The following is a 12,409-nucleotide window of genomic DNA, read 5'->3' as shown; positions in this document are numbered from 1 at the left end:
AAGCTGTAGGGTGGTTATATTTGGGGAAGAGAAAAAAGGAAGACCACTTTGGCCCCCCAGGGAAAAAGCTTCCCCAAAGGATATTCTGCTCAAAGAGGAGATAGTATGTAGAAAAGCCCCACTTTCTTTTTATTTAAATATACTAAATATATCACGAAGGAACATACACTGCACTTGAATGGTAAAAAGATACAAGTTTATAACATCTTATAAAAACTACCATTTAAAAGTGATCTTGTTCATTTGATATTCCCCTCCCCCAATAGCAAAATAAGTATATTAAAAAAAAAAAGAGGGTGTAGAGGAAGGGTAAGAGGAATTGTTAAGATAAAAGCCCCAGGGCTACAGCAGAGGCAAAGGGCGTCTGGGGAGAGGGTTAAAAGTTGTGGCGGGGCTCAGAGCCTTATTTAACCCTCCAATGTCAAGCCATGGGGCACAATCAGTAGCTAAGTGATGACAAGAGGCTGTTGGGAGGTGGACGGGAAAGACTTGGGGTGGTGGGAAGGGCAGGGCTGGTAGGGCCTGGTACAGCAGCTCACCCAGGAACTGGCACTACTCTCTTTCCCAGGTCCCCAAATTCCACATCCTGGTCTCTGAGAGCCGGCCCTATCCCCCTTTCCCTTCTCTCCAAACACACCTGAGGCATCTTTCCAGTGCTAGACCCCCCCCCAGCAAAGGAAGGGTGGGGCTTTGGGCCCAGGAGCCTTTGCAGAGGTCTTTTGTGATTTCCATGGGGGAAGAGGGGCTCCTAGGACCTATGGGTGCTAAATCACTCCTTTCACCTCTTGGCTCCTTTCGTCTTACACATCCATGGCCCCAGCACATCAGCATCTGGACAACAAAACTAACCCCCGCTCCTGAGTTTCCCCCACACCCGATCCTTGGCAGGGGTGGGTCTGGTATGGCTCTGCACACCCACTCAGTTCCCTCTGTCCCACCCACCCAGGCAGGAAGCTGAGGCCTGCTGGGGGCCAGGGCACATTCTGACTTAAACACACATTCACACATGTAGGGGTATAGATCACTCATGTGATTCTCTCTCCACACACTGCCCTCCCACCCCACTGCCAACCCACCCCAACCCGAAACAGATTAGCTGCAAGTGCCAGGGAGCGAGGCCTCCCATCTTCAAAAGCAGTCTTGGGAAGACAGAGCTTTCTAAATGCATCCTCCTTCCCCGAATATATTCCCAGAGGTGAATGACAGACCAATTCCAGCCTGAGCAGAGCCATCTCACAGGAGGGGTCTGGCTCACATGCAGAAGGGTGCCCTGCTTATGGGGATCCCAGGGCAGATCTGGGACTGAGGTCTATGTCCCACAAACCAACGGAAGGCCAGCATAAAGCTAGGAGAGCACGGCGGCAAATGTGTCCCCAACTCCTCCAGGATCTCAGATGCTGTCAGGAAACACCTAAAGGGTGCTATGCCTCTTTTCTTTCCCTGCAATCCTCACACCTCAGAGGTATGGAGGATGCCCCAACTCTCCCCGTTATCTCCTCTGGAATAGCTAACAGCCAGTAGCTCACTGCTGCTGTTCCCTCTATTTCCTGGGAAATGAAATCACGTTTCCTAGAGGTGGCCACCTCAGATCCCCACTGACAGCCTGGTCAGGTTCACCAAGTGTCCACGATTACTCTCCACACCGCAGGGCAGGCGACAGAACACACGCCACAAACCCAGAACCTCCCATAAGGATCTTTCCTTAGCAGGAAGAAAGAGGATTTATTTTCACTTAAGAAAATTCATGTTCACAAGCCTCTAGCTTGGGTTAGAAACACCGTAACCCCTAGCCTGTTGAATCAATCTACAAAAATCCCTCGAAAACAAAGCCCTCCAGTCCCCTAAATTGAGTTCCTCAGCTCCTGCTGGAACCTTAAGCACCCTTCAAGTTTGGGGCGGGGGAGGCTGCTTTATGCTCATCCTCCTGAGGAGAGGGCCAGAGAAGGGTTTGGCTCAATATGCCATCTCCAAGCATACAACATGCTCACATCACATCACTCGCACGCACGCACGCACGCACGCACACACACACACCCTGATCACTTTTGTGAGGGTGGATAGGGTGGTGGTGTTGGAGCAGAGGAGCAGAGAATATGGTTAAGAATAAAACCTACATTAGGTTTCTTCCTCAGTCCTTTTTCTGCAGCACCCTCACCCCCAATTTGTTGGGAAGGGATGGCCATCAAGAAGGAAGCCAAGATCTTGTTCTTTGGAACCAAAGGCCAGACCCCTATCTCCTCTACCTGAATACAGTGATAGGACTTGGGCAGGGAGAACAGCTCACGCTGCTCAACAGTCATGTCAGGGGACACCAAATTCCTTTGTTTTTTGAACAGTTGTTACTCAACTTAGGACTAGTCTTGGGTAGTTCCTAAGAGGGCACAAGGAGAGAGAACCCACTTTCATATCCATGACTCCCGCTCAACGCCTCTGGCTTAGGAGTCCATGGCAGCGAGGTAGCCACAAACTATCTCCGAGACCAACGGCCCCAAGAGAGAAGGAAAGGGCTTCACGGCCACTCTCACCCAAGTTTCCTCCACAAGGCACTTGAGCTGACCCCATCAGTACCAGTGTGGTATGGGCCACTGTCACACCCAGGAGCACAACTCTTCCTCTTCCCCGGAGGAAATCAGAGGTACCTGTCCACTCTTCTTGGATCCAGCCCTCGCCTGCTCCTCCTACTGTTCTTCCTTTTGTCCCTACAGTGTATGAGGCGGCCAAAGTAAGCTCAACTGCCACCCCTGAGCCTATTCTCCTGCAAACAGGAGGTGAGGGGCAGGGCTGTGGAACACTGAGTATCAATTGCAACTAAAAACTCAATTTGGGGGAAAGGTTGGACTACCCACAGTCCCTTTGACCAAGACTCTATGCCTCCAGATTACCTGTATACACAGTGTACCTGCTGAAATTGCTTTTGGATAAACAAAAACAAGAACAGGACAAACAAACAAATCCCTCTCCCCAATCTTTTCCATTTCAGCTGCCAGCTGGAGTCCAAGGTTGTGGGAGCCACACTTCAGTCTTGGTCCTGTAACTTGAGTCCCCCATCTATGACCTCAGCCAAGGGTCCAGGGACTAGCTTCCCTACCCAGGAATGCTGTAGGAACTTCCCCGAGATACTCATAGTCTCAGATTATTTACAGAGCTGAGGCTCTGGGGCCACTGTCCCCTGATGCACTCTTCTGGTCTCCTGGGTCCACTCCTCCAGGAGGGGACAGGTACACACGGGTTGGTGGTGGGACCATCAGACCAGAGGGGGTGCGCTCTTCGGTAGATTCTTCTGATCACTCCCACCACCCAGGACCCCTTGCACCTATAGAGAAAACTGCCCGTCGGAAGTCTTGGACTGGCACCCTTGGCACATCCGTTTGTGTCTGAGTAATCGATCTGTCCGAGAAAAACACTGAGAAGAAAGGGAGGGTTAAGTGCCTGAGAGGAGAAACTTAGCTACCTGTTGGCTAGATCTGTCTTCCCGCAATAGGAAGCACACGACCCATTCTATGTCACCTCAGCACGTTCACAGATGGCACGAATGCACAGTAGTAAGAACAAGCAGGTTTGGAGTCTGAATTCTGGCTCTACCACTAAGCAGTGGTGCGATCTTGGGAAAGTTACCTAACAGTCCTGAATCTGTACAATCGTCTGTAAAACAGAGCTAAAAGTACCTACTCACAGTGTGGCTGCTTCATTCATCAAATATTTATTGAGCATCTATCTCAAGGCAGGTACAATTCTTGGGGCTGCAGAGAGCGGAGAACCAGAGGGATAAAGTCTGCCTTATGGAGCTTTCATTCTAGTGTTGGGAAGATTCAGTGTGAGAGCGTTGAGCAAAGCCTGAGCCCTAGCAAAGCATCCAGGAGATGTTAGCTGTTACCATCTCTCATCTCGTTCTTGGTCCTGGCTCTTATGTTCTCATCAGATCAGATACTGACCCCCCAGCACAAAGTTACATCTCTACCTCCAAAGTGCACCAGATCTGAAGTTCCACCGAATCCTGGCTCTGCCCTTGGGAAGTTTAACATCTCTGAACCTCAGTTTCCCCATATGTGAAATCAGAACAACACAGCCACCTTATGGAGTTAGTGTGAGAATAAAATAATCTATGTCAAGTATGCTCTCGCGGTACTTGACATAAAGTAAGACCTTAAAAGATGCTATTATTATTACAATCCTCCTAACGCTCCCTCCCCCCGCTCAGCTGCATAAGGCCAGAGCGCTCTACCTCACCCTGACGTACTAACTCGCTCGCTCGCGGCCAGGAACACTAGGTGAGCCCTTGTCAGGCAGGAAGTGAGGGCTGGCCCTGGTTCTTGGGGAAGGAAAGATCTGTGTGTGCGGGTGGACGGATGACTTGTGAGCTTACCTGATGACACCTTTCACACTGGTAGGGCTTTTCACCACTGTGCACACGCTTGTGACGCTCCAGATGATACTTCTGGATGAAGCGCATATCACATACATCACATTCAAATGGTTTCTCACCTGGCCCAGGTGGAAAGAGAAGTTCCTGTCAGGAGGTACACATGGCAGGGACCCCATTCTAGGTATTTCCCAGAAATTGCAATTTTTAGACACCTAATGGGGAAGGGTACCCAAAGCAGCTGGTCTCCATGACACTAGATACAGAGCCATGCACTCTACCTCATTTGCTGACCTTCTTACCCTATTTCTAATACTTGCCCTTTAAAATAACCCCAATAAGAACTATACACACACACACCCCTACTCTCCCGCTTTGAATATGAGCAAGAGACTTACCAGTGTGAATAAGGATGTGCCTCTTGAGGTGGTAACTGCTCCTAAAGGCTCCAAAGCAGTGCTCACAAACAAAATTTTTGGGAATCTTTACTTGAAAAGAACCATTTTGTTCCACTACCACCACCTGGGGGCAACAATCAGGCATGTCACGAGGCTATCTCTCTGCCCGCTTCTTGCCCCTATTCTACTCAGGGTCTATTTCCAGCTGCTGGACAAAGTAGCCCCTCAGATACCGTCATCTCCCATATCCCTTAAGAGTTCAGAGACCCTCTGAGGAAGGAGCTGGGGTGGGTAAGCTACCTGCCTTGTTCAACTCAACACTTTGAATGGGATCTGAGGGGGAGTCTGCCTGTCCCTTTGCCACAGGGACATGCTCCTCTAACTCTCAGCAAGGATGTTCCAGAGGGCAGAGATCAACTATTAAAGTAGTCTCTGGAGGGAATCAGGGTGATATGCTCACTGGCTGTGAGGGACCAAAACATCTAGGGAAAGCTCCAGGTTGAGCCATAGTGAAGTGGATTAACCCGTTACTAAACTGTATCAGTTTGGGATAACCCCATTACCTGCCTTTTTAACAGTCTTTTTTGAATGAGAGGCCTCAGCCAAGCTGTCATCATCTTTGCGGCTCCGGGACTTATCGCTGTCTTTTCGGTGGCCCTTTGAATACAAATCAAATCTAAACTCACAGTCCATCTCAGAACACAAGACAGGACACCAAATGCTGCTTTCAGGCAACTGATGAGAATAACCCATTTGCCTAAAGATTTAGAAAACATATTCATCCATCTCTTCTCCAAATACTCTGTCTTAAGGGGTTGTAGATACAGTAAAACCTTCCTTAGCTCTCTAATACCCATACTCACTCACTCCCCAGCTGGATCCCTTGTCCCCACTTCCCTAAACAAGCATTGAAGAATTGCAGCTTGGCACCCCCTGGCAGAGAGCTTGGGCTACCCAACCCCCAGGTGCCGCAATGGACTCAAGCGCTGTACCTGACTCGAGCACCTCAGCACATCAGGGCTACCTGCCCGCTCTCCATTCTCGGCCTGCTTGCTGGCAATCTGGCTCAGCATCATCTTCTTGCTGGCTGCAGTGGGAACCAAACTCACACCTGCTAGGCCTTCACAAGCCAGGAGACTTGCCTAAGTTGAAAGGAGATGAGGTGTCAGGTCACCTGGCAGGGCAGGGCAAAAACAGGCTGCCATCCTCTACCGAACTACCTTTTACATCCAGCTACAAACGGCTTCTCTCTAGGGAGTGTCCCTCCTCACTTTGAAACCCTGTTCCCTAACTAATCTTACTAGAAACTAATTATTTTGTTATCCATCATTTAGATACGGATTAAGTGAATAATCAAGTCTTACACGTTTATCATTAGCACTGTGCTAGGTACAATGTGTGTGTCTATATTACACTGAAGTATTTCCAGACCTTGTAAGTGGGCATGAGGGTCCGTCCTGCTGACCCACTGAAATGGGAGTTTTCTGAGGGAACTTCCGCCTTCATTTCTCAACGGCACTCAGCTTCACAGAGCCCATTTGTGATTGGCAGACCTCACTGATGCCAAATATATATTCTATCAGGTCCCACAAATATGTTTATCAGTAAAATTAGGTCATTTCTCTCTTCAGATTTTAAATTCCCTAAGTGCTGCTAATTATAACATACAAAAATTAAACCACTTGGAAGGATGTTAGAGTTGAATATACAATTTCTCTTGACCCACCAGGCCATTTATGTGTGTGCATTTCCATATTTTTTCACATTCCCTGCTCTAGACATAGTTTACAAATAGTTAACCAAGGAATTTTATGAACATTTCTTCTTTTTGCTGTTATATTCTTCAAACTGACTTTGTTTAGCCAGCACTAGAGAATATACTTTTCTTATTGAAAAAACTTTTAGGAAATAGGTGATCAGCAAACTTCCACAAGTGATTTATAAATTCCTTTTAGATGATCAGTATATCTTGGAACCCCTTCTCTCACCTTCAAGGACTTTGGACTGAAAGGTCCGGAGGTAAAAAAAACTTAACTCTGCTGTTTGCGTTATATAATCTTGGGCAAATGACTCCACCTCTTTAAAGCTAAGTTTCCTTAAATGCAAAATGTTTATCATAGTATCTGTCTTCACAGGGTTGATAAGAATTAAACTAGGATGTAAAATGCTTAGCAGTACCCAATACAAAGTTATTGACTGGTGCAAAGCAGTGTTTTCAGAACAAGCGTGAACATGATGCTGTGAAATGGGATGCAAACAGACAAAAGAAGAAGAAACTAAAGGACTCCTACTTTGCATGGAAAGGGGGAAGCTATGCATGCAGCTGGAAGAAAGCCAATTACACTCTAACCAGGTTGTCATCCTGGTGAGACTGGTAGGTGAGGGTCCCAGGAAGTAAGGTGGGAGAAGTTCTGGGGATGCGTGCACATAGCTTTCCAACCCAGCGGATGACAATAACCTATCAGGTCATCTTGTCTCTCCAATCCATCAAAGTTCTGGGGATGCGTGCACATAGCTTTCCAACCTATCAGGTCATCTTGTCTCTCCAATCCATTGTGTACACCCACAATGACAATAACCTTCTAAACACACTGATCTAACGTCACTTTGCTGCTTAACATTCTTCAGAGTTCCCATTCTCTATAAAATAAAATCTATTTCCTTAGCAAGACATAAAAGGCCCATTAAGTTACGCCACTTAATTCTCCAGGAAACAACTCCCTCACCCTAACTTTTCCATCCATCACTATCTACCCTATCCTCCTAACCATCCACTTAAATCCCTTCCTCCTTAACTAACAAACTACATGTATTACTCCTAACCTCATCCCACCCTTACTCTGCTCATGCAGTTCTCCCTGTCCGAATGTCCTGTTCTGTTTATCTAGCAAAATCCTATGCATCCTTCAACCTTCTTTTTTCAACCAGGTAGAAATATCATTATCTCCTGTGCAGTGTACATACCTCAATTATTCCTTCAACAGACTCACTGAGTGTCTACTACTAGTCAGCCACTATGCAAGGTCGTGTGACTATAAAGATAAATAAGAGACCGGCTCTCCATCTCCCCCTATCCTAACACAACTAGTCTAGAAACTTGCTGGGGACCGGGACAATCTTATTTACTTTGTATCCCTAGCACAATGTTTTATATGTAACAGGAACTCAATGAATTCGTTGGAAAAAAAGAAATGAAGCACCTACAAGACTGTTCACTCCCTCACGTCCCTCAGCACTTAATGTACCAAGTGTAAACTGAGTACCGGGTGCTTTGCAAATGTCTCATCAGTGCCTGATGCAGCATAGCCTACCTCCTTCATCTGACTGGAAGCTCCCTGAAGGGAGGGGCTGTAGCCTGTCTCCTTTCCTTCCTCTAGACCTCCCCCTGTTGCTTAATACAGAGCTTGGCTCACTGGGCTGGTCAATATATTGACTAAGACAGCATTCAAGAGTGAAACTGCAAACACGCTTCCCAGCGATCTTGAAGGACTCTAGAGCTTTTTACCTGAGCCATGCTGATTTCTCACTCAATGCAACCCAAAAGTTCAGAAGTTTCTTGATCCACCTTTCCTTAAGACACTGCTGTTTGAAGAACTGTCACCAAATCACTGTAACAACTCTTTCATGTCCCTTCAGTCCTGCTGCCATATTGAACTCCCTTTGTCTTCGAATATAACTTAGTGTACTCCAAAGGGAAGATTGATGTTCCAAGAATCTCTGGACTCTGGCTCCTGCCTATTGTCTGAAGAAAAAGAGTCTGCCAGTCTTCGTTTTCCAACTGAATTCTCTTGATGAAGTTCACGATCTGTTGCAGAAACCTGAAACCAGAAAGGGAGATGGACTGTTAGGTGCCACATCCCCAGGCCATGCAACCTGTAGTGAGCTGAACTTTTTTTTTTTTTTTTTGCCAGGAGCTCTCTGTGAAGCTCATAAAGAGGACATTAGTCAAGCAGAGTTATCTTTCTAGGTCAACAGAAGAAACTGTTCTCTTGGGCAGTCAACAGGAGCAAAAGTAACTGGTGGTCTCTTAGGGAGGAACTGCAACAGGCCAACTGCTTGGATTTGCCATCTTAGGAATGCAAGAAGGGAGCGGAGGCCCTTCGGGGCTTTTGTGCCCCAGTGGGCCGCCCGGGAAGCTCGCACTCTCTTAAGGTGGTCAGGACTGGGAAGGAAAAAAGCTCAGGGACTATCGCTGGGCGCTTGGATAGCAGGCAGAAACCGAACTGGCAGTGTGCGTCGGGTCGGGCCACAAATGCAGGTTCTCCGAGTCTGCCCGAAGGTACGAAAACTAGCTGCGGAGGTGGAAGGCAGGCAAGCGAAGCCCGGCGCGGCGCGTTCCCTCCCTCCCTCCCTCCAGCCAACCAGCCAGAGCCCACTCCACAAACCCTGCGGAGAGCCGGAGAGCGCCGAGAAGCGCGCAAGGTGCGTGCTCGCGTCCGCGTCCCTCCAACCAAGCCCCCCTCTCCCCGGCCGGTGACGCGGAGGGCGCGCGGGCGCGGGGCAGTGCGCGCGCGCTGCCCCTTCCCTTCCCCGGCGAGCCCCCTCCTTTCGCCACGCGCCCCTCCTCCCTTCCCCTCCCCCTTCCCGCGCGGCGTCCCATGGCCTGCGAGCTGCTGAAGCGCTGCCTTCAGCCCGGACGACGCTGCGCTCCCTGGGGCGTGCTCCTACCTGCCAGGCACGGCCTCCCGCTGTCTCCCCCGCCGCGCGACGCCTCCTCCAGGCCCCAGCACACCGTGCCAACCCCTTGGCTGCCGCTGCCCCCGCCGGGACCGAGGCAAGTTTACAAACACCAACCCGGGGTCCGCTTCCCCGGAAGCACTTCTCCCTCCCCCTCGTCCTCTCCGCCAGGCAGCTATATCCACTTCCGGGCTCGGGACGGGCGGGGGCAGCCAGAAAGTGGGTGAGGCCGAAGACACCAGAAGCGGGGTACAGCTAGTTGAGTGGGCAGTGCCGTCGCGCGGAAGGACGGGGGGAAAAAAGGAGGAGCGGCCGTATGGCGCGTGCGCCGTGGTGCAGGCGAGCCCCGGCAGCCATCTTGACTGAGGGCAGGAACGAAGGGCCAGAGATGATTGTGAGCTGAGTGCTGATTGAGAGGTTTTCGTATGTGAACTAGTTAAGACTCTTCGAAAAAGCGCCATCACTCTCCTAATTCGTGCACGTTCTGTTCTCCCTGTCGCTTCTTAGCCTGGAGCCCCAAATAGAGCCGGAACAATTCGTACTCGGCCGAGGTTGTCTTTACCGGAGCTTTCCATCAGGCCCAGATCTTCAGATTTTGGGGTCCCCAGTCAGCTAGCTGGGAGAGGAGCTAACTTTCTTCGCACACTCTTGCCGTGTACACTCAGCCCCAATCTGCAAATGGGTGCCCTAGCGGTGGTCCACGCACTCCGAGGCCGGTCTGGTTATCTTATACCGCTTCCCCGTTTATTCTAGGCCCGCCAGCGTCTAACAGTAGCCTCGCTTGAAAAATACCGCAGGACTCCCCTCAGTAGACTAGTCTCCTTGGAGACTTGGCTTCTGCAGGATGGCCCCTGGGCCTGGCCGAATTAGGAAAATGGAAACTTGAGCCTTTTTTCAAATTCTACTCGCAACTTGAGCTGCTAACTAGGGAGTGGTCCTGCTAAAGACGTACCATGTGAAGTGCATTTTGTAGAAGGAAATGTCCATTCCATTTAGGTCCCAGCTTCTGCGGTAGGTGCTATCAGGTTGTGAATTAAGAATACCAAAAGAAAAAAATCTTTATGAAAGAAGACAAGAATTCCTAGCCACTTTTTTTACACAGGTTTCATTTTCCTGAGCTTTCCGAGTTGGGGCCACTGACAGCAAGTGCTTCTGCTCTTAGGCTCATCATAAAATTGGGATAAAATGGAAAGAGATAGAGAATCATCAGAAATGTCTTTAATTTTAAAAAATTAACTCATTTTAACAAATCCACACAACACAAAAGAATAAAAGGCAAAAATACTTGGTTTCTTTCTCTACTATCCCATGTGCCTGAAGGTAGTCATTTTTATGAGTTTGGTATATATATACCTCCAGGCCTTTTCTATGTTCATACAAAAAATTTTGTTTTCGGTCAGAACATATTTATTGAGCAACTACAGTGCACCACACAGTGTTTTTTTTTGTTTTTTTTTTTTATATATATTTTTAAATTTATTGGGGTGACAATTGTTAGTAAAATTACATAGATTTCAGGTGTACAATTCTGTAATACATCATCTATAAATCCCATTGTGTGTTCACCACTCAGAGTCATTTCTCCTTCCATCACCATATATTTGATCCCCCTTACCCTCATCTCCCACCCCTCACCCCCCACAGTGTTTTTTTTTTTTTTTTAATTTTATTGGGGAATATTGGGACAGTGTGTTTCTCCAGGGCCGGTGAGCTCCAAGTAGTTGTCCTTCAGTCTAGTTGTAGAGGGCGCAGCTCAGCTCCAAGTCCAGTATGCCATTTTCAATCTTTAGTTGCAATGGCCACAGCCCACCATCCCATGTGGGAATTGTACCAGCAACCTTGTTGTTGAGAACTTGAACTCCAATCAACTGAGATATGCTGCCGGCCCCAAACAGTGTGTTTTAGACATCTAAGTCAGTTCATATCTTAATTGTTTCATAGTATTCCAAGTTATGGTTATACTTTAATCTGTCTAGACCCATCCTGATGAACATTTAGGTGAGTTCCAGTGGTTTCTTTTTATTTTTATAAACAGTGCCATAATGAGCATCTTACATAGTTATCCTATTTGTAGATAAGGATATGTATATTTTAAATTTTAATAGATTCTGTGAAATTGGGTTTCAAAAGTTTGTAGCCATTTATACCCTCACTCAGAACCATGTGTTAATGTCCCCATTTCCTAAACCTTGGCAATACTGGATGCTGTGAATTTTTATCCAGTTGCCAATTTGATAGGTGAAAAATAGTAATTTCGTTGTTTTAATATGCATGTCATTAATAGTGAATTTGAGTATCTCTTGTTTTTTGACCATTTTAATTGTTTTTGTAAACTGCCTGTTCATATTGTTTGCCCATTAAGGAGAAAAGTAGATAATTTGTCTATTTCTTATTGACTGGTGGAAATCTTCTCTGTGTTATATTAACTTCTTATTTATCATATGCATTTAAAGTATTTTCTCATAGATTTTCATTTATCTTTCAACTTTTTTTTTTTCAGAGCAAAAGTTATGCTCTATGGGAAAATATTTGAAATATTCCTATCAAAGATAGGAACAAGACGAGAATATTTACCATCAAAATTAATATTCTACTAGAGTTCCTGGCCACCCAAAAGTCTCATTATTTTCATATGACATATTCATCTACAAAGAGAATCAATTGACAAAATAGTAAAACTAGTGGTGAGTTCAGTAGCATGGTCAGATATTAGATTAACAAAGAAAAATTATATAATAAAATATAACAATATAACCAGCCATAAAAAAATCACAGAATAAGTAATCTCATGCATGATTAAAATATTACATTTCTAGAAATTTAACAGGAAACTGCAAATTATATGGTATTAAGAAAATCAGACTATTTTAGTGAAAGACAAAAAGGGGTTGGTTACATGGAGAGTTTTACTATGTCCACTAATAGGAAGACTTAATACAGTAGAGACATAAGTTTTTGCTATATTTTAAGTTCA

The 12,409-nt window shown here is 46.8% G+C and overlaps 2 protein-coding genes across 2 annotated transcripts in view; one reads left to right on the top strand and one right to left on the bottom strand.

The window, feature by feature from the left end:
* Positions 1-106: 106 nt before the first annotated feature.
* On the bottom strand, positions 107-9,564 carry ZNF740 (zinc finger protein 740). The gene is made up of 7 exons (XM_019724486.3): positions 9,427-9,564; positions 8,264-8,576; positions 5,751-5,900; positions 5,326-5,415; positions 4,759-4,882; positions 4,364-4,482; positions 107-3,403 (listed from the first exon to the last, which is right to left on the bottom strand). Exons 2-7 carry the CDS (start codon positions 8,270-8,272, stop codon positions 3,314-3,316), a joined length of 582 nt encoding a protein of 193 aa, XP_019580045.1. The 5' UTR covers positions 8,273-8,576; positions 9,427-9,564; the 3' UTR covers positions 107-3,313.
* Positions 9,400-12,409, top strand: part of CSAD (cysteine sulfinic acid decarboxylase) — a 25,166-nt gene continuing 22,156 nt past the window's right edge. The window contains exon 1 of the mRNA XM_074325640.2: positions 9,400-9,532. The gene's annotated coding sequence lies outside the window, so the exon portion shown is untranslated. The remainder of the gene's footprint in view (positions 9,533-12,409) is intronic.

This window comes from Rhinolophus sinicus, chromosome 1 (genome assembly GCF_057876585.1).
Source record: "Rhinolophus sinicus isolate RSI-liver-muscle chromosome 1, RSI-T2T, whole genome shotgun sequence".
Classification (NCBI taxonomy): Eukaryota; Metazoa; Chordata; class Mammalia; order Chiroptera; family Rhinolophidae; genus Rhinolophus; species Rhinolophus sinicus.
The sequence above is the reverse complement of the archived record's forward strand: the minus strand, read 5'-3'. Positions and strand labels throughout refer to the sequence as shown.